The sequence below is a fragment of the Podarcis erhardii genome (genome assembly GCF_964252035.2).
Source record: "Podarcis erhardii genome assembly, chromosome: 2".
Lineage (NCBI taxonomy): Eukaryota > Metazoa > Chordata > Lepidosauria > Squamata > Lacertidae > Podarcis > Podarcis erhardii.
In genome coordinates this window covers 44,876,545-44,897,708 of record NC_138498.1, presented here as the reverse complement: position 1 = coordinate 44,897,708, position 21,164 = coordinate 44,876,545, and the positions used below count along the sequence as shown (strand labels likewise).

The window sequence follows — 21,164 nt, the reverse complement described above, 5'->3', positions numbered from 1 at the left end:
TATGCTCTCCAACTCTCTCCTTGACAGAACAAAAGCACAAGGGAGGCTAGGTTTTTTTTAATAAAAAACAACAACTCCCAAGCATATGCCCCAGGGCCGTTTTTGTTGCTGTTGTGTGTAGATGGCAACAGGCCTCTAGGAAGTAGCACCCTGTACTATGATTGCTCAGTGCAGTTGGATGTTCCCAAAGTCTCTAGCACGTGGGGGCTTTCTTTTTAAAGCTGATGTTATTTCTAATCACCATCCTTGTCCTTCATCCTTGACAACATTAGCATATCATGAGTTCCTGGCACAAGTAGGATTTCAATATATTTCAAGCAGGTTGCAGTAGAATGTTCTGTTCAGTGCACATCATGGCCATTGCAGAGTCCCAGAAAGTGAAATCCTGACAGTAAAATACAATGATCCCAACTCAGTGATGCAACCTACAACAGTACCAACTGAATGACTGATGTTTGGAGAGATGAAAGGAGCTCTAAAATGTCTTCCCTTCCAACCACATTAGCCAAAGTGATGCATAACCAAGATAACATAGATAAATAGAATGTGTACCAGAGAATGAGTGAGAAAGAAAGAAAGAAAGAAAGAAAGAAAGAAAGAAAGAGAGAAAGAGAGAAAGAAAGAGACAGACAGAAAGACTTTACCGTGTGCTGCTCCTGTTGTGAAGTGGCAGTGAAAGGGAAGAGACAAGGAAAGTGAGTAACATTAAGAAAGAGAACACACAACATAAACCCCAAACGAACCCAATACCACATGCTGGCTCTGTTCAGGGAAGTTTCTGAAACAAATAGGTTTTTCCTGCACCCTTCTTTGGCAGCTGCCTTGAAACATAGGGTAGTAATGTGCTACAACTGTTTAGCTACAGATCTTAGGCTAAACAAGATCAAAGCCTTGGTGTTGAGAAAATCCTTCATGCCAGCTCAGTTGGAAACCTGGGAAGTTTCCAGCATCACTGGACAAAGCATTTCTTACAAAGAAAACAAACCTGTCTGCCCTTGCTCATCCAAAAACAAACAACAAACACAAAAAACCACCTGAGGGCAAAGGGCAGCAGCCAAAGGTGCTTCAAAAAATCTTATTCATCTCTTATGTGGAGCTTACTCACATTCAGATTGTACTTGGTTTTTATTCAAGGCTTAATCTTTACCCTAAATTTACATATCCTTATTCTTTAAAGCTTTTCGGTCTTTCATTCAGCATCCATTTCTTGATGTGCTTACTTGGATTTATATACTCCTAATTTCCACTGACATAAAAATTGAGGCGTCAAATTCCAATGGTTACACAAATCCTGACTAAGGAATGAAAATGAAGAGGAGTTTGATTGAAATATCAAGTCTTCGTACTTAAGCACGCTTAGTAGGGACAAAGGCTGCAATCCTAACCCCACCTAACTGAGATTAAGCACCACTGATTCAATAGGACATATTTTATAGTAGGCATGGTTAGGATTTTAAGTGCGACTTGGTTCCAAATAAACATATGTGGGATCAGGTTGCATGCCTCACCACATGACATGGGAAGCTAATTAGGCTGTTTAGGTCTGGGACACTGTTTAACAATTCTCAGTCCTTACCTCTAAGCTAGTACAAATAAAAACTATTGTTTCATGAAGCTCTACTAACTTTCCCTATCAAGGTGATCATTCTTTTGTCCAAATACAGATAGCAATAGTGGTGGGGGAGGCCAAGCTCTCATCGGCACAATTTTTTTGGACCTAGGTGGGGTAATAGCAATTATCTTGACACTCCTCCAGTGATCCCAAGTTCAAGTCTAGAACAGTGGCTATGAAATGAGTTTACAATCCAGAAACTAGTTGCTTAACATACTGGTGTGGCTGCTACTGATGCAATAGTATGAATAAACATAACGTGGTGGACTACAGAGCAGTTTATACAGTCAGATGACAGCAACACAGCTGAAAAACAATACAGACCCTTGTACATTTAATTGAAGCTGGCATGATTGGCTCAAAAACATTTTCTATATGCTGATGAAAATTTTAATGAAACTGATGAGAGATGAGAGAAGAACAAACCAGATCACCAGTGATATAGAATGCATAAGAAAGAGAGGAAAGGAAAACTGCAGTAGAGGGTGGCAAGTTCCATCAGAGTAATAAATGACTGGGAAACACAATCACCAACAATGTCGCTGCAAAGTTGTTTGCACTGACTTTTAAAATGCCAGTTATGTCAGACATTAATTCTATTCCAACACTCTTCTATGGTGGCAGTTGTCAGAAGATTATAAAAGAAAATGAGACCCATGGTCTCCAGGAGCCCCAAATCTCTGATAAATTTGTCAGATACCCTTCATCTCTAGTAGTGCACCCCATATTCTCTTCCATAGCTCTTGCTGCCCTTATTGTTTTTGAAGCAGAAGCACTGTCCTAGTCAGAGCTCCAAGGCTGAGTACATAAGCATGTGCATGTTGGATCAGTAGAATAAACGCTAATCTATTGCAAGGTGAATTCCCAGCTCCCATTCTTCAGTCCTGCAGGTACAGGGCCAAGTTCCATTGTGTTAAGATATTTTAAAAAATGGGATATCTGGAAGAGGGAGCTACGGCAGGCCTTAGAGACAATTACACTTTCACCCTGCTACACAACCCAGGTACATAGGCTTGCCTTACAGGGACATAAAGGTAAAGGTACCCCTGCCCGTGCGGGCCAGTCGTGTCCGACTCTAGGGTTGTGCGCTCATCTCACTTAAGAGGCCAGGAGCCAGCGCTGTCCGGAGACACTTCCAGGTCATGTGGCCAGCGTGATGAAGCTGCTCTGGCGAGCCAGCACCACCGCAGCACACGGAAACGCCCTTTACCTTCCCGCTATAAAGCGGTACCTATTTATCTACTTGCACTTAGGGGTGCTTTCGAACTGCTAGGTGGGCAGGAGCTGGGACCGAAAGACGGGAGCTCACCCCGCCGCGGGGATTCGAACCGCCGACCATACGATTGGCAAGTCCTAGGCGCTGAGGTTTTACCCACAGCGCCACCCGCTTCCCTACAGGGACATAAACTTGCCTTAGTCAAAAGTTCACAACACTGCTGGAGCTTGCCTTTCCATGTGATGGCACTGGCTCAGTGCCACGTGCTGCATATGTGACACCTGACTAGAAACCTTAGTCACCATTCCAGGATTTCAGCCTCAGTTCTTCCCCAAGCTTGTTCTATGTCTAGCTACTTAAGAGATATGCTAGAACTGTAAGACTACCTTCACCTGAGACGGCTACAGAGGAACTCGCAGTACCATCATGACAACAAATAATCATGAATAAAAAGGACATATGGAGGGGTCCGTAAGCGAAGCATTGCGGCCTCAGGCGAGAACTGAAGGTTTCAAATGCCCACTCTGTATTCAGGCTGCTTTGCCCATCGCCTCAGGATGGGAAAAAAATGTAAGAATAACATGCTGTTACAGGTGTGTGATCTGGGAAAGGAGGTTGAAACACCTCCAGATTAAATCTCACCTGGGCATGACCGGAGACAGCAACCCTGAGACCCCAGTGCATGAGTGCAAGCACTTTTGAGGAGGCCACAGCACGTTCCTAGGTTCATGCAGAGAGCCAAAAACTATAGAAGAAAGTTGCAGATGCACGGAAGAGCTGGAAAATGGGTGCAAGGCATGCAGGTAGGGAGGAAATAAGGTGGCTATTCCAGGAGAAAGGCTGACTGCACTAATCTGGTAACCTTTGGGTTGCTGTGGAATCTCCTACCATCCTTGTGGTTTGTAGATAGAAAATATGAGATAAGGTTGCATTAATAAAATTTTTCTCATGCATCACAAGAGCCTGATGCTGAATGATGGAGTGCAGAGCACCGCAGAAAAACTGCCCTTGAACTTCAAGATTTCTGGCTTTGATGAATTTTGGGATAAAGCTACTAGGCAACTAACTGTTCACTAGCAGAAGCCTGCACAACCCCAACTGCTACGGGGCTTTCCTGCTCTTCTCCCTCCACATAACCCCCAAATTGGCTTGGAGGGTGGGTACTGAGAGAACCCTCAGGACAGCACAATAGCGGAGGAGAGAGGACGTTCCATCAGGCAGCAATGCTTGCCCTGATGAAGCAATTTCCTTAGTGCTATGTTGCATTCCTCCCACTGCAAATGCATATGAAACTTCACCTGCTTGCATACTCAGAAGACCTTGTTACACTTGCTCCCACTTCACCCCCAACTCCCTGTTTTTCTAACCACAATTTAAATGGTAAGATCACTGGGGCTGAAGGATTGTTTCTTCTTCATGGATTGCAGTGGCAGGGCTTAACCAAATGACATGGCCACCACCACATCGACACAGCCCCACCACTCACTCCAGCCAGAAAGGGAGTGGCAAAGAAAAAAATGCCCTATTGCTATGCCAACTCCCAAGCTGGCAGAGTGAAGAGGCCCAGATTGGGCCTATTGGCATCATGTGATGGCAGCAGGGCTAGTTCAGTATCCAGCAGATCCCTTGCTAGACTGACTCTGACCTTTCCCTGTTATGGGGTTTACCCTGACTACAACCAGTGGTGATATTGCTGGTGGTAGCTTCTGCCTGACTGCCATTTGTGCAGTCACATTGAGGTACAATACTCTACAGCGGTGAAACATCTCTGCTGGCAGGGTTGGACAGAGGCTCACCTCTGCCTCATCCAACCTCCCCTCCAGCCAAGTGGACTGGATTGCAGCTTAGGGCTCATCTGCACTTCTGCTTGTCCTGTGCCTAGAAACAGGGTGAAACTAGGCTTTATTTCACCTGGGAGCCTCAATAGTGCCCCTCTCTGGAGCCTTTACCCTGTGCAAAAACCTGGCTAGCTCCCCTGTAGCTACGACTCTGCCTAGAAAGCACAGGGCTGAGTGCTTTTCCGCTTGACCTGCTCTTTCTAGGAATGAGTCTGAGTGGTTTCCCCTTGACCCGCTCCTTTCCAAGGGAACACCTGCTCTTATTCAATAAACAGAACAAATGGCAATCTGGGGGAAATCCACTAAAGAGCAGTTTCCCCATGAAGAAAGCAGCAGGACAAGAGGAAGTGTGGATAAGCCTTCAGATTGCCATGTGTGTTAATAGAGCTATAACATGAACAAACAACAGAAGTGGCAATCTATTAGATTGTTCTTTCCTCTTCTACTACACCTTGGTCCAAGCTCCTAAAATTATTTCTAGGAGGGAAAATGAATATAAATCTGTACCTTTAGAACTAGTTACCCTTGGAAGCAATTAAGACATTCAAATCCTGTCCAACGTGCTCTGAATCAATCACCACTACACACTGTGCGCACCCAATTTTCAGCTGAACCGCAGACACATGACACAGGTGTGAGGTTCCCCAATACTAAAAAGTCTCTGCTTGTTTCTTCCCTTTGACTTCCTTGTTCCATGTGGGAGCAAAGGAAATCAGGAGCTGGGACCAGTTCAGTCAAGCCCTATGATAGGGATAGCCAACCTGGTGACATTTTGGTGCTTATGACTCAAATTCCCATCAGTCCCAACATAGCAAATGATCAGGGATGATTGGAGTTGTAGGTTACATTCACACCACACATTAAAAGCATTCTTATACCACTTTAACTATCATGGCTTCCCTCAAAGAATCCTTGGAACTGTGGTTTGTTAAGGGTGCTTAGAGTTGTTAGGCCATCCCTCACAGAGTTAGAATTCCTTACCAAACTACAGTTCTCAGGGCGTGTTTTTTTTTGGGGGGGGGGAAAGCCATGACTCTTCAAGTGAACAGTGCTCTAACTGCATGGTGTGGGTGTTACAGTGGTCCACAAATCTGGATGGCACCAGGCTGGCTACTCTGCCTTATGAAATGGACCAATTGCTGAGGCTGCTAAGCAGGAAAGTTCTTTTCCAGTATAGGTCAGAAAGTTCTTGATTCTAAATCACTGTAACTTCATTTATTGATAAAAGCTTGAGACTCAGTTCAGAACTCCAGACATGATGTATGATGCTTCTGAGAATTCAGGAAATTCCTACTTTTCTTTTCATATGATAAATGGGATATCTCTGCATCAACCCACCCTCTTTTTTCATTCCAGTAAGTTCTTCATTATCCCAGAATAAGCTCCTGTGGAATTCCTGTAAAAAATTATTTCACCCCTCAAGATTGTAGACTCTGATTTTCAATGGATATTTTGTCATGGTTTGAAAAAAGCTAGATTTGTCCAATTATAGCTTTATAGCCTACACCCAAACACACTTATAATTTTATTGGCATCGTAAGAAATTGTCGACAGAATCTTGAGGCAGCTCTATGAGGTAATGAGGTACCCAGACTTGTGGAAGGTCAGAAACAGTCTGTCTTCTCCATCAAAATACATTATTATTATTATTATTATTATTATTATTATTATTATTATTATTATTTCTACACTGCCCTTCATTCAAAGATCACAGGGCGGTTTACAATATAAAAACACAAACCAGCTTCCAGTTTTCTGCCATGGCCATTGGCTGCTTTCCCAGAATACTGGACCCCAATCGTGCAGGTTTTCAGGGTTAATATGGGGGTAATTGGCCCTGCCGCCCCCCGCCCCAGGGTAGGGGTGGACTGGCCATCACCCGCGGTTTGTCCGATAACTGCTGCTCGCTACAGAATGCGGGGGCAGGGATGCTGGGTGCAAGCACTGCATGAGTTGGCAATGCTCTAATGTCATCGCCATGAGCGGGAGATCCCTGTTTCCTAAAATCATTAAAATTTGGACTAAGAAACAGGCGTGTTCTGGAAAGAAGGAGATAAAAAAGACCTGCTAAAGAAAACAATCATTGGATGCCAAGGTGTGGACTTGAAATGGACATTCATCACTGTGCTTTGATTTAAGTGGGGTGAGCGACTTTCTCTTTTATTTCTCATTTGCTACTTTGGTGAACCTCACCAAGAAAGAATTAATTACTCAAAAAGAATGTGGGAGGAACTGTTAAAATCAATTTGATATTTGGCTGCATAGCCATCTGCGGAGAACCCCAAGGCAAAAATAATGACTTGATAAGAAGGAGGCTCAGGCTGAGAAATATGGCAGTGGCTGTGGTGGTTGTGATGCAGAAGGAAAATAAATGAACTCCCCTTAGGGGAAGCAAAATACATTCAATGGACTGGGAATATCTCATGCAAAAACTGCATTTTGCCTGCATGGACTATCTTTATAAAAGTGAAGGTGAATTTGTGGTTTGTGGCTCGCTCTCCCCCCCCCCCCAGGGCCCAGGGGGAGCTGGCTTGGATCCCAGAGGAACAACAATCAACAAATAATTACTGAAACTGTGAGATATAGCCTGTGGCATTGTTTTTCTACGGAAAATTTGTATTTGGAGCAACAACTGGTTAAAAGACCTGGAAGGTCGCTGTGCTATAAATCTTACTAATTAAAGAAGAGTTGGAGGAGTGCTCAGAGCATTGGAAAACAAAGATAAAACTGGGATGAAGGAAGGGTCAACTGGGATGACTACGCTTAAACCATTTAAAGAAGATCAATACAGGGGAAATGCTTCACATTCGAACAGACTTATGGATTTATGAATCGCGATAGAAAGCCGCACACCAGTGATTGGAAGAAGACGTTAAAATTGGAATGATGAAACTGGGGGGGGGGGGGAAATAAGAGAGACGAACGCAGGAACAACTGAAAGAGACTTTCTCTAGACATCCAGAATATGGGAAGCTCCCTTGAATTATTTTTTTAAATTCGGATGTATAATTCATATTATTGTTTGTATGATGTGGAAAGATTTGATTTGATTTATTACCAACTGGAATATTATTAATTGAAAATTAATAAAAATTATTTACAAATATATATATATATAAACCACAAAAATGTATAACAAAGTAACAAGCAGAAGAAAGTAGCAAATGGCGAATGGATAAATTTGAGCAAAATCAGGTTCTTTTTCTTTCAAAGAAATGAGGGAAACTCTGATAATTTGAAGATGGAAGGGAAATGGTCAAGGACGGTGGTATTTGTCCAAACTAAATGTAGGGTGTGTATTACCCCTTTAATGCATAAGGCTCTGTAAGAAGCATTAAGTTTCAAAATTTGCATAAGGTTCTGTGGGTGAAGGAGACAGGAGGCTGAAATTTGTAACAGATGTTTCCCTGCCACTGTCCAAGAGCACCAGATCATGTCTGCAGCCACTTCTATCTAAGTATCTCTAAAGAGTGTGGGATACCATCAAGTTACCTGACAAAATTTTCAACTGAGCAGGGAGAGTTAGCGCCATCTCTGGAGAACTGGGACCATCTCTATACATCCAGGAAAACTGAAGGATGTGAAGATCAGCTGGAAAGCTCTTGGCTGCTTGGATGTGACCTACAGTGGCAGGAATCCTACAATAACAGCTGGCTGTAAACTTTAGTTGCTACAAAGGCTGAGGCTTGGAGTAAAATATATATTGCTTCCCTCTTCCTCTCCAGACTAAATAGCATTCGTGGTGGTGACTGTGAAAACTTTCACTTATTGTGCTAGATATATTTACATCATATTCATTGTAGATTTATTTGGATTACATTGTCATTCTGATTCATGGACCTTTTATAAAGACTCGAGAGAAGTATATTAGGGCTCAGCCAAAAAGCCCACCCCCTAATTTGCAAACTATTTTGGAAGCTGAAAAAGTAGAGGGAGGGCTTTTTAATGTTTCAGGGGAGTGGGGCTGCGGCCACTCTTCCACCCAATAGTATCTCTAAGAACAATGCTTTGTGATTAAGTATATCATTTGATATCGTCTTCCTGCTTCCAGTGCACCAGCAATAGAGCCTCTCTTAACACTGTGGAATAGACACAGATGGAGATAATCAGAAAATGATGGGGGAATTTCATTATCTGCATTCCTCTTCAGTTGGAAGAGGAACCAGGCTCTCACTCGCAGTTTGCCTGGTGGTATGGCACTCACTTCCCCATGGAATGCGAGGGCAGGCAAAGACACTGGGTGCACAGAGCACTCTGGCTACTGCAACGCCCCCCACCCCTTTCCTGGAAGCACAGGCTATCCTGTTAATTGGATTCTAATTGGAGTAAACTACAGGTGCGTGCCAGAGATGATAAGAAACTGCAAAAACAACCCAGCTACAAGGATGTAAAAGGTTTGGACTGAGAGTGGATACGATTCGGTGAGAGAGACGATGGAGGGAGGGGAGCACATGGTTTGCTTATTTAAAGTTTTTCTCTTCATTTTTGATACGGCAATCCTCCCTGGAATGCAAGTTTTATTTAAAAATATCTGAACAAGTGAGGATGGAAGAAATTGGAATATAAATGGAATTTAACAAAATTGGAACTGTGTGTGAGAGAGAAAGGAACTGAGAGGGAAGGGGGTGAGAAACCCGATGCTATGAAAATAAAGAGCAAAATCCACCCTAACCTCCATTATCCACAAAGGAATGTGTTCGATATGAAGAATGCTGTTGTTATAGTGAGGCTGCTATTGGAATGATATTGGAAAATCAATAAAAAATATTTTTAAAAATAAAAAAGTGTATCATTTGATATCAACCCTGCAAAACTGGTAGCGGGGGGTGGGGGGTGGAGTTGAAAATAAGAGGAAAGCAAAATATATCCCCTCCCTAATTTGAGCCAAAAGTAAACTATCAACTCAGGTTTTTGATGATATTATTAGAAATATTGTTAATAACATAACCTCATTTTCTTTGTTTTAGAGTAAATTAAATTTGATGATAATAATAATAATAATAATAATAATAATAATAATAATAATAATAATTTGTTATTTATACCTCGTCCATCTGGTTGGGTTTCCCCAGCCACTCCAACAAAATATTAAAATACAATAGTCTGTTAAACATTAAAAGCTTCCCTAAACAGAGCTGCCTTCAGATGTCTTCTAAAATGTGTGAGTTCACATTTCTTTTCTAAAATGTGTGAATACAGCATAAGGCACTTTAGGACTCAGGGCCTGAACCATATTTTATTCTTCTTTTTAAACCTGACCCATTCTGGTGCTATGCATCTCACAGCATCTGTATTGCAAACGTACAAGGGACAAATCAGAAAGAGCAGACCACATGAGCTTCTCACCCTATATTTTGATGATCAACTGCTGTAGACACACCCTAAATGTGGTATTGTAAATGTAGGTTGGTTTTACATTTAATCAGCTCTTTCTCTTAGCTTGAACAGGAAGTAGTGGAGCCTCTCTACAAATGATGTATGCTTCTGTTATCACTGAGAAAAAAAATCTTAGCCGTGCCAGCCTCTTGGCCTTTTTGCATCCTGATATATCCATTCAGTGCAACATAGGAGATCATTTTTCAGAATTTATGGCTCGGATTCCCACAACCTGCAACTTACAAGGAGTCTGAAAAGAAACAGGGGCAGTCTGCCATTCCTATAGTTGGCCCTTGGGGAAAACTCCACATGCAAGGAGCATCCCAAGCCAAGGGGAGAGCACACAGATTTGGAGTGTCCATGCTCTAGGAAGGCTTATGGCAGCACCGGAAGAGGGATTGTGATGAGGGAATGGGCAGGGGGGCCAAGTTGCCTATGTGTTGACAACTGTTAACAGACCAATCATGCAGCAAGCTTCAACAAGAGTCTTTTCCAGGAGAAGGGAATGAGCTGTGCTTTCTGCAGAAAGAGGTAAAAGAAAGAAAGCACTATGGCTCCCTAAAGAAACTTACGTGAAGGCAAACGCCACCAATGCTCCACTGACCACAATGAAATCCAGGATGTTCCACAGGTCACGGAAATAAGCACCTCGATGAAGGATCAGTCCTAAGTCAATCATCTAAAGAATTAACCAAAGCAAAGAAACACAGGCTTCTTGAGGCACTATGCATGGTTTTGATTACTATAATTTTGAGATTCCCAGTCCCCTAGTGTCAATTACTATTGTTTCCATAATTCCACTCTAATGATGGAGGTCAGTCTTGCTGGGCTCATTTTACAAAGTAGGAGATCAAGGCAAAAAAAAAGGGGGGGTTGACTTGAATGAAAATGAAAATGCTAAGAACATACCACAGGTGCAGCTCTAGTATTCATGGGCAATGCAGAAAATAGCAAACAAAAGATGCCCAGTTCAAAGACTAAAATCTGGTTTTTATGAATCTTGAGAGTTGTGCTGGCAAAACACAGTCTGAAACACTATTTGTTTTTCTGGATGTGTTGTACACACAATTTCCTCCATGACATAATCTCTCCCCACATGTTTAATGGTGCTGCTGTCACAGGAATCCTGACTGGGTAGAGATGGGATCTATGCAATACTGGAGTTATCAAACCCCACAACACAGAATCCAGAGTGTATGAAAACATTCTGCAGCACATATACTACTGCTTGTAGGCAAATCTTTCACTATGCCACTCTGTAAAGCGTGCATTAAATTCAGAGCCACTTCAAATGCTACAGTAAAAGGACATCTAGCCTAGCATTTTTACTACGTATCAACCACACATGTTCTGTAATGTTAAAAGAGAAAAAATATATGCAGTCATGTGGGAAGCATGCACCTGGGAGCCTCAGAAGTGAATGCAGAGTGAGACTTGTCCCTTCTGGAACCCATTAAGCAGCTCACAAAGAACTGCTGAATTAAAAACAACTAATGCCTGGAAAAGCTCTTGCAGCCTAATGGAACATAGGAAGCTGCCTTATATTGGATCTGACCATTGTGGTCCATCTTGCTCAGTGTTGTTGATAATGACTGACAAGGTTTCAGTAACTCACAGTCCTGTCTGGAAACACCAAGGACTGGACCTGGAGCATGCAATGCATGAGCCATGGCCCTTTCTCAGCTACAACCTTCCCCTGTATGATTCTAACCATGTTTACTCAGATAATTCCCATTGATTTTCAGTGAGACTTAGGGCTTATCCACACTTCCATTTGCCCTGCTGCTTTCTCCCAGGGAAACCTGTGATTTATCACTGAATCATAAATCAGGCTTTCCATGGATAGCTGTTTGTTTCGATTTAGCGCTAAAGCATGGGTTTTCCAGGGGAAAGTGGAAGGGCAAAGGCAAAACCACTCTGACCTGTGCCTAGAAAGCATGGGGTGAGTGGAAAACCGCTCTGACCCATGCTTTATATTGGCATGGGACAAGTGGAAGCGAGGATGAATTGTGTGGAAGTTAACCTATAAGGCGCTATGGTGTCATCTAGTGGTCCTCAGTCACAACTACAAGCAAATCCTCTGGCTTGAGAGAGTATATACAGAAATGGGAAGCCAGGAGGGGGGAAAGTATGCTTAGGGCTGTCAACCAAATGAAATATATTCCCCTCAATAAGAGACCTGGGAGTTCCGATAAGGGCATGGAGCAACCATTATGTCAGCAAACATGAAAGACAGTTGTAATAGACAGGTGAGTGAAAGAACAATTGACAGCAGGGGGATGTGATGGAATGCTAGCTAGAGTCAGAATGAATGACAGGTCTAGCAGTGTCCGTTGTGAATGGCAGCTGAAAGAGTATGAGGAGTTGAGTAAAAATGCGGGAGGGAATTAGGTGTGTGAGTGTTAGAGAGGGAATGAATGAACGAACGAATAAACAAACGAAGGTATAGGTATATTAGGATAGTTCTAAAAGAGGGGGTTTAACCATTATGCCTGGTCAGGATAGAAAAAAACTTATTTTTTATTCTTTATAAATTTACTAATTGTTCTGATACATTAAATGCTTTTTGTAATTATTTTGTCATTTTTCATACAGAATGGTTGACATAAGCACATACAAAATGCAGTAAGAATGATGAGTGTAACAAATAGAAATAGAAATAAAAAATGAGAATACAGCTAGCACATTTGAAATTTAATTAATGAAGGTGTTCTGGTCTGGGTGGATTCTAGGAATACCTCATTTTAGGAATAGTTAATAGTATCTCATGCTACCTATTTGCACAAACCAGCTTTTAGTCCAGATCTTGCTCTGTCTTAGCACTCAATTGAGCAGATCTTAGTTCCCAAGTGAGGTGAAAAAAGCCTGTCACACAATCAATCCGCGGTAGCCTCAAGAGAAGCCAGCAGTGTGAACTACGGCACACTTTAGCTTGTAAAGCTGCAGCATGAAAACACAATATTCTTCACTATAATAACCACATTTGGGGAATAATGCCTTGCTTTCTTAGGCGCAGTTCAGTGCCCTCAAGGAAATATGCTAGCACATTTGAAATTTTTGTAACTTTCTAGGAGGATACTTCACACAAATGGCTTCCTGGGTGAAAATGTTTCAGTTTGGCTCTGCTTTCAAGTGGCTAACATATTATACAGTGGGAACTCGGGTTACAAACTTAATTAGTTTCGGAGGTCCGTTCTTAACCTGAAACCATTCTTAACCTGAGGTACCACTTTAGCTAATGGGGCCTCCCGCTGCCGCCGTGCGATTTCTGTTCTCATCCTGGGGCAAAGTTCTTAACCCAAGGTACTACTTCCGGGTTAGCAGAGTTTGTAACACGAAGTGTTTGTAACCTGAGGTGTTTGTAACCCGAGGTACCACTGTATATGAATTAGGCCCCAGATATCTGTCAATGTCACCATGCCTGTACATTTCCTCACCGGTGAATCTAAACTTGTGTGCATCTGTCTTAAGTGTTCAGTCAAGCCCCAGCAGAGGTCTGCTCTAGGCTGTCTCTTGTTTTTCTTACAATTCTGGTCATGGGGGCAACTGTTATTGTGGTTGCAGCATGCAGGAAGGGAAGGTTTATCCTTTCCCTTCCTAGCCACAACCTTCTCCTGAAAACTGCCCCCTTCCTCTGCTACGATGCTTTTATACTATGCTTTATAACTGTAGTGGGGACATTTTTTGCGGGGAGGGAGTTATAGGTATGGAGGAAAGGGATAGATTTCCTCTCCGTGCATGGTGCGATCACATTAACAATCCACCCCATGGGCTATAATTAATTTAAGACAAAGAGATGTAGCTGCACACCGCACAATAAGCATAGCATGTAGTTTAACTCTTAATATGCTAGGGTTGCTGAAGAATTAGAGTGCTGGTTGTACAGGAGGCAGAGTGGCAGAGTTTAGTTTCTGAAAGCTCTGGTTTGAGGCACACATACCCTTACTTGTTCATAATTGTGTCCATGTACAACTGTTGTTTTTTTTCTGAGGGGAAGAATGGTTTGGAAGTATTCAAATCCATATTGTATTTTGGCAGAGTAGTTAATCGTAACTGCTTAGAGATTTTTGAAATATTAAGCAGTATATTCATTATAAGAAAGAAAGAAAGAGAGTATCTTATTTCTGAAATTTTCACTCGACCTGGGCAAGCTATGAAAGATATGTGTGCCTGTTGGACTACTAAATGGGAAAGGGGGTGTGAAAAGGCTCTTTTGAGCAATTCCCCCAAGGGACATTTGTTTCTCATGCCCCCCAAATACTGATTCACAAACATTCAGCCCAGCTCTACTTCTGCCCTGCAGCTTCAAGTTCTCTGTTCCAAACACTACCAAAACGTCATGAGATCTCAGGCTCAAGCCCAGTTCCCCAATTACTAACCTTAACAACCATTTCAAAGGTGAAGACACCTGTGAAGACATAGTCAAAGTAACGGAGAACCTACAGGGAGAAATGACATAAAGGAATTAAAAATATAGTTCAGGTCTCACCACATCTTTGAAGTCATAAATCCTAACCAAACTCGTGACCAAGGCAGACCTTGGCTTCCATTTTGTCTCTAAACACAATCTAGTCAGCAGCATGCAGGAGATAAAGTTCAAAGCAACAAATGACAGATTAAAGACTCTTATATTATCTAGAATCAATAAAGTAATCCATACTGCATTCTGGTCACTTCTCCCTCTTTAATGAGATACTACAGCCTTACTGATCTGTAATGAGGGTCAGAATTTCGAATTGTGTTTTACTCTACTACCATCTTATGGAGTTCCCATTGTAACCATTGTTATCTGTGGAAGATGCTAACGGAAACATAAAAAGCATCTGCATGTGTAACATCCTATCTCCATGGGAGTTACAGCTGTCCTTTGGCTTCTGATGTTGCTATTATAAAAGGGCTGATTTATAGGGGCATATACTGTAGTTAGAGTAGCAAAAACAAGGTTCTGTGATTACATGCATAAACATTTTATAGCTTATAAAAACAGCAACTGGTGGGCTAATGATTTGGAATTTGACATACACGATTTACCTGATGAGGTCTACAGAAGTGCCACAATTACACTGATCCCATACAACATATTGGAAAAACAAAAACAATAAACGCTAACAATAAACAAAACAACTCTCCCACCCCCTAACCATCAGATAAAAATTAATAATAACTCAACACTAACACATCCCTCCATGGCCCAAAGATCATTCATATTAACTTGGCTGTATTTTGTTTTTGTTTAATCTCCCCACTTTGCCCAGAAACCTTGTGGCAAGGCCAGTTGATGTAAATCAGTGTGTGTGTGTGGGGGGGTGTCCTCCAGTGATAGTTCAGTATCTCTCCTCCAGTTTTAGGGAGCAGCAGCAAAAGCAGAGCAAAAATTTGCCTCCTCTGCAGTCGTCCTGGCCGCTTGCTCCAATCCTGCTGTTGAGGAGGCAGCAGCCATTTTGTATTAGGCCACCACCCTGGCAGCAGCCATTTTGTGACTGGTGCCCTCAACACCTTCACAAAATTCCAAATATGTCCCCAGATGCAAAGAACTTGATGACCACTGGATTAAACAAACGTCACGTGTTTCACAAGATTACAAACACTCCAAGTATCCCTATTTTCCAGGGACATCCCTGATTTACAGAAGCTGTTCCGGTTTCTGATTTGATCCTGGAATGTCCCATTTTTCCTTAGGATATCCCTATTTTCACTGGAGGGTATGGAGTTATCCAACCCCCCGAGCCGTCTGAAGACAATCCTGTATAGGGAATTTTTTAAAAAAATGTTTAATTATTATTTTTATATATGTTGGAAGCTGCCCAGAGTGGCTGGGGCAACCCAGTAAGATGTGTGGGGTACAAATGGTAAAATCATCATTATGGAATGGAACGTCCCTATTTTTATCGGAGAAATGTTGGAGGGTATGAGATTACACTGCCACAGTTGCTATCTATAGGAGAGAAAGAGCGTGGAGACGAGTTTTCTGACGGAGAGGAAAGGAGTGGCTCGGGAATCAATTGAACAGGAATTTATTGGAGGGGAATGGGGACAGGGGTGTCTTGGTGGTCATTTTGTGACTAGGCAGGCTCAGCTATGGCAGCCATGTTGTGCTGTTATTGATACAGGCTCCAAAATGTTGTTTTTGCTGAGAATTGGATTTTTTTTGGTGAATAGCCAGCAATAGTAATATACACACACACACACACACACACACACACAAAGTCCCTTCAGGCCAATGGAAGCTGTTTACCACAGAGGTCAAGCATGTACAGCGCTGTTCTCATGTGGGGGAGGGGCGGCAGTTAAGTGACAACTGAAGCAATATGGAGGTAATTTCTGAGGCTTTAGGGAGTTAGTTTGCCAGAAGGTAGGGAAGTAAAACAATGAGGTATACTGTAAGCCTGTGCAAGATCACTCAGAACAGCAAATCTTTCTAAACGTAGAAGAGGCACATCTATCCTGTTAAGTTGTGGGTGAAGATATCAGACGACACAGTGATTCTTCAGACAGCTCTTGTTTATTCACAGGCCAGAACAGAACTGAACTGAAGGGTTCAGCCAACCTGCTTATAGAGAGCTCAACTACAAAGCAACAGTAACAACTTTCTGTAACTATCTTATCAGTGAATGTCACTTTCAATTCCTTATTTGCATATGCAGACCTGAGTGAAAACTATCTACAGTATCCCCCTGCTGGCCCAGGGTGAGAACTTCAGTATATAATATAACCATTTGCACACATTGCACAGTTAAAGATAAATATGGGTGTGGGTGGGAGAGAGATAGAGAGATAGAGATAGATAGATAGATAGATAGATAGAGAGAGAGAGAGAGAGAGAGAGAGAGAGCGTGTTTAACAGATCCTGAAAGAGCAGGAGCATAGACTATCCTGAGGGCAGCATGCCCCTGTCAATTGGTTTGTAGGTTCGACAGACACAGGTCAGATTTTTCTATGATAGCCTACTGAACATAATGGTACCTAAAGTCTTCATTTTCTTTCCTTTATACTTTGAAAATAAGATGCCATGTGGTTAGCAGTTTTAAATTGTCAGGCTCTAGACCAAGCTTTGTAACACTGCGAGTTGCATTTCAGTTTGCTAAATATTGTACATTCTTCATGACAGGCTGCAGTGCAGTGTAAAGTTCAGAGTATGAATGAAAGTGCATAATGGAGAATTGCCAATTATATCCAACAATTAATAGTTACAAAACAACTACTTTCATGTTTAGCAGACTCCAGTATTTTAATACATTTTCTTTTAAAAACCTGTGAAATTAAATCATAAAACCTGCTGGTTTAAGATTAGAGTTAGGGCTGTCTCATGTTGACTCAAGCTCTGCAAAGCTGGGAAATTGGAAGCTAAGGCTGATGCCTTAACAGATGAACCTCATGATCAGGAATGATGTTGTGTGATGTACAAATTGCGCTTGCTTACAACTTATTCCCCATCCACATAGACTTTTCCTTGATCATTCAGGCCCAAATCCATATGGGGAGTTTGGAATTCCTGTGAACAGCAAAGATGCCTCATGCTGTCCTGTAGTGCCTTATGAAGCAATTGAATTCCCTCTTTCAGAACACAACTGCTTTGCTTCAGATTGCACCCTCTGAATATCACTTTGCAACAGAAAATATGTGTGGACTAAGATTTGTAAGCTCCCTTATCTAACTTGATATTCTCTGTAAATTCCCATGAGAGCTTTTTTAGAGGGGAAGAGGCACTGGCCTACATATGCACTGAAATATAAATAATTAAGCAACTCGTTCCTTTTCTTGTTGCCTCTTTAAAATCTATGAAACGGCTGGGTTATTTCCAAAACTTGCTTTACTGTTTTTGGTATAATCTTCCGTCGTAATGGTGATAGGAAAGAGGTCTACACACCCAATGCCCCAAGTCATTGGTAGCAGTACTGTACCAGTCTCACCCCTAGTGCATCAGAGGATTTTCCACTCAGCTACTCTTTAACCCATCCTGCTAGCTATGATATAAGCCACAAACTGACATGAGTCCTCTAGCAATATATTAAGGGCCATATGCTTCATAAGCAACACAGGACAAGGACATCTTAACTCTGATCTTAAACTAGCAGGGTTTTTTAAATCACTGAATATTTGCCTATATGTAAAGTTTTTTTCAATTTTGTGCAGGAAAATTCCTTTTCAGAATAGGAGCCACAAACAAAAATAAGCCAAAATTGTTTTGGTATCCACATTAGACAGTCTGAAAGAAAAGGGGGAAATCACCAGGGTGCATGAAGATGCCATGTAGTCAAGAAGTTGCAGACTTCACAGCTCTTTAAACACAGGAAATGGGAATAAAAACAAAATTCAACCATTAAGATATGTCCAAATCATGTTAATACCTCCCTTGACATGACCTTTAACAGGTTTTACTCTTTGCTTTGGTAGTGAAGATGGCCTTCACTTCTGCCAGTTACATGCTATCTTACTGGGTATTAACAGTGGCGTAGCGTGGGGGGTGCAGGGGGGGGGCGGCCGCACCGGGCGCAACATCTGGGGGTTAGGGTTAGGGGGCGCAAATCCACGGGTTAGGGGGCGCAAATCCATGGGTTAGGGGGCGCAAATTACTTGCCTTGCCCCGGGTGCTGACAACCCACGCTACGCCACTGGGTATTAATAGTCCCAAATGTACATAGTTCAGTCTCTTCCTGGTCCATATCAATTTTTGTTTGTTTTCATCCATATCTGTTGACACATCTTTTGACCTGTTTCCACATTAATCAGTGATCTTTGAATCCACACTAGAAGTTGTATTTAAATACATAGAGTGGTATGGTATTCAACTAAGTTTCACTCAAGAGTAGACCCCCTGAAATTAATAGACATAACAGTCATGCTTATTTTATTTTAATGGGTCTACTTTGAGTAAAACTTATTTTATGTCAAAATTACATGTTTATATGTACTTTACTCTAAAATGCACATTGTAATGCATTTTGGTGCATCATTGAGCCAAGAGCTACATTGCACTATTTGGAAAAGTGTGAAATCTAAAGGACAATTATGTTTCAGTCCACACATTAGGCCTGTATCAGGTATGTATGTATCAGGTCAGTTTGCACCAGAATGTACAGAAACTGAACTCCTTTAGCATCCTAAGATGTATGACACTGGTGCTGGATGACCACCCTGGGCCAGGTTATTCTTATGTTCAGCTAGCATAAAGCTGGGGGAGGGGGTCCTTTGGTTATTGGGATGTATTCTATTGATTTTATCCTCATCCCAGTACAAAGGTTTCTTATTACTGCATGAAACAGAGAAGCCCAGTAGAGGCCTTCCCTCCTGCCCATCCCTAGTGGAGATGCTGCTCTAATTATTTCACTCATTTTTCCGTAGGGATATCTCATGGGACCTGTCCAGCGAAGCTCTTGAAAAAGAAAGTGCACTGTAAGCTGGTAGCAGAGCCAGGCTGTGATTTATCTCTTTCTCTCCCTTTATACCACTACACCTCCCTCCTAACCTATTTAAATCCCAGCTGCTTTTCTCAGAAAGTCAGAGACTGCAAGAGGGATTTTTGCTTTTCACATATAATATTATAAGATCAGTAGTGTTAATAAGAATCCCACCCCAAATATTATTTTTTACAATATTCTCAAAGGACTGGCTAATACCAGACATAAGGCTTCTATATGCATGACAATTTCCCTATATGAAAATCACCTCAGTGTAGAAAAAACTGTACACCATCACGTGCAACCAACTCACATGTGTCTATTTGGCTGCATGCACACATTGAAATAGACATCTGAACCCTTGTCTGATATGAGGATATACAAGATTTTGCCTACAAAGAGCAATATCCATGTAGAAAAATCATTAATGTATGAAGCTGTCCATAAGGTCTTGGAAAACATAAGACAAAGGGTTCCTGTCAGTTGCTCATGAGTAACCAGGCAGGACTCCAACCTGTCTTTTACAGGTTTTATTGTGCAATCTATTTACAGTGCAGATCTACAAAGTTCATGTCCATGTTAGTCACTTGCAGAATACGGGAGTGGCCCCTTCCGGCTTCTCCCCCAACATAAGAACTTCAGCACCCCAAGCCTCTTCCTTCCCTTCTTGCGTTTCACCCCTCTGCGCAAGCTGGGCAACGGAAGTGGCGTGCGTCCCTCCTGGCCAGCTCCCCGAGGTGAGGCGCTGGGGCTCTCAGCAGCATCCTCGAGCCCTTTCCTCAGTTGGCTGGCCCCTTCCCTCTCTTCTCCACTGGAGAAGAGAGGGAAGGGGCCAGTTCCCACTGCTGGAAGAGGAACTGCTCCTCAGAAGTTTTGGAGGCTCTCTGTATTCTAACGGCCCTCCTGCCTCCCTCCCCTGTTCCAATGGCAGTCCCCTGACAGGTTTCTCTCTCAAAGGCCCATCGCCAACATTTCACTCACTGGGGCCAGTGAAGTTTATGAATTTGACAGCTGACATGACACTGGTAAGTCGCCCTAGTATGGTTGTCTATCAGATTATCTCAATCAGTTAGAAAGCTGGACAGCGCAGGAAGGACAGAAAAGAAGCAAGATGCACCTAAGTTCCAATACGATCTTGAGCTCTAGTTCCCAATCCTTCCTTCCAGGCTCTATCCATATTCAATCAAAGTTTGGAATGCATGGTAAAGTCATCACAAAGCCATGCAATCATATACTGAGTTCTATGTGGCTCTACTGAAAACCATACCAATTGGATCATAGGCTCGGACAGTCAGCACAGCTCCTAGTTGGTCATCAATCCCAGATGTAGACAGAACATGCAGCAGGCTAATACAATATGGATCTTACAAGGACACTAGTATGAGGTGCTATATAGCTGAGGACCATCTGACATCTCTACACATACCAAGAACTCCCATATAAAGTGTGGAATTAAGGGAGCAACAGTAGGTAGGCAACCCGGTCAGATGAGCAGGGTACAAATAATAAATTTTTTATTTCTATTACTAAAGGAGGAGAGACAGAGCTGCAGGCTGGACCAGCAGAGATGTGAAAGGTACTTATGCTAACTGACCAGGAGTTCCTTTTATTCCACCAGACCTCCCTGGTTTATTTTTTGATGGAACTCCCGTACAGCAGCCTCCCAAATGTCCTTACGGGGTCCAGCTTTGCTCCTGGCCAGTCCCATCAAACTAGACCACGGT

The 21,164-nt window shown here is 42.3% G+C and overlaps 1 protein-coding gene and 1 long non-coding RNA gene across 6 annotated transcripts in view; one reads left to right on the top strand and one right to left on the bottom strand.

The window, feature by feature from the left end:
- The window catches only part of CACNA1A (calcium voltage-gated channel subunit alpha1 A), a 257,374-nt gene that overhangs the window by 74,710 nt on the left and 161,500 nt on the right, over nucleotides 1-21,164 (bottom strand). For all 5 annotated transcript variants that reach the window (XM_081845837.1, XM_081845835.1, XM_081845838.1 and 2 more), the window contains 2 exons: nucleotides 14,422-14,481; nucleotides 10,615-10,721 (listed from right to left, as the gene is read on the bottom strand). In XM_081845837.1, the coding sequence (XP_081701963.1) occupies nucleotides 10,615-10,721; nucleotides 14,422-14,481 (167 nt within the window). The remainder of the gene's footprint in view (nucleotides 1-10,614; nucleotides 10,722-14,421; nucleotides 14,482-21,164) is intronic.
- LOC309333423 lies at nucleotides 16,293-18,387 on the top strand. Its single transcript, XR_014152510.1, has 3 exons — nucleotides 16,293-16,394; nucleotides 16,560-16,729; nucleotides 17,505-18,387. It is a non-coding gene; the product is annotated as an uncharacterized lncRNA (long non-coding RNA).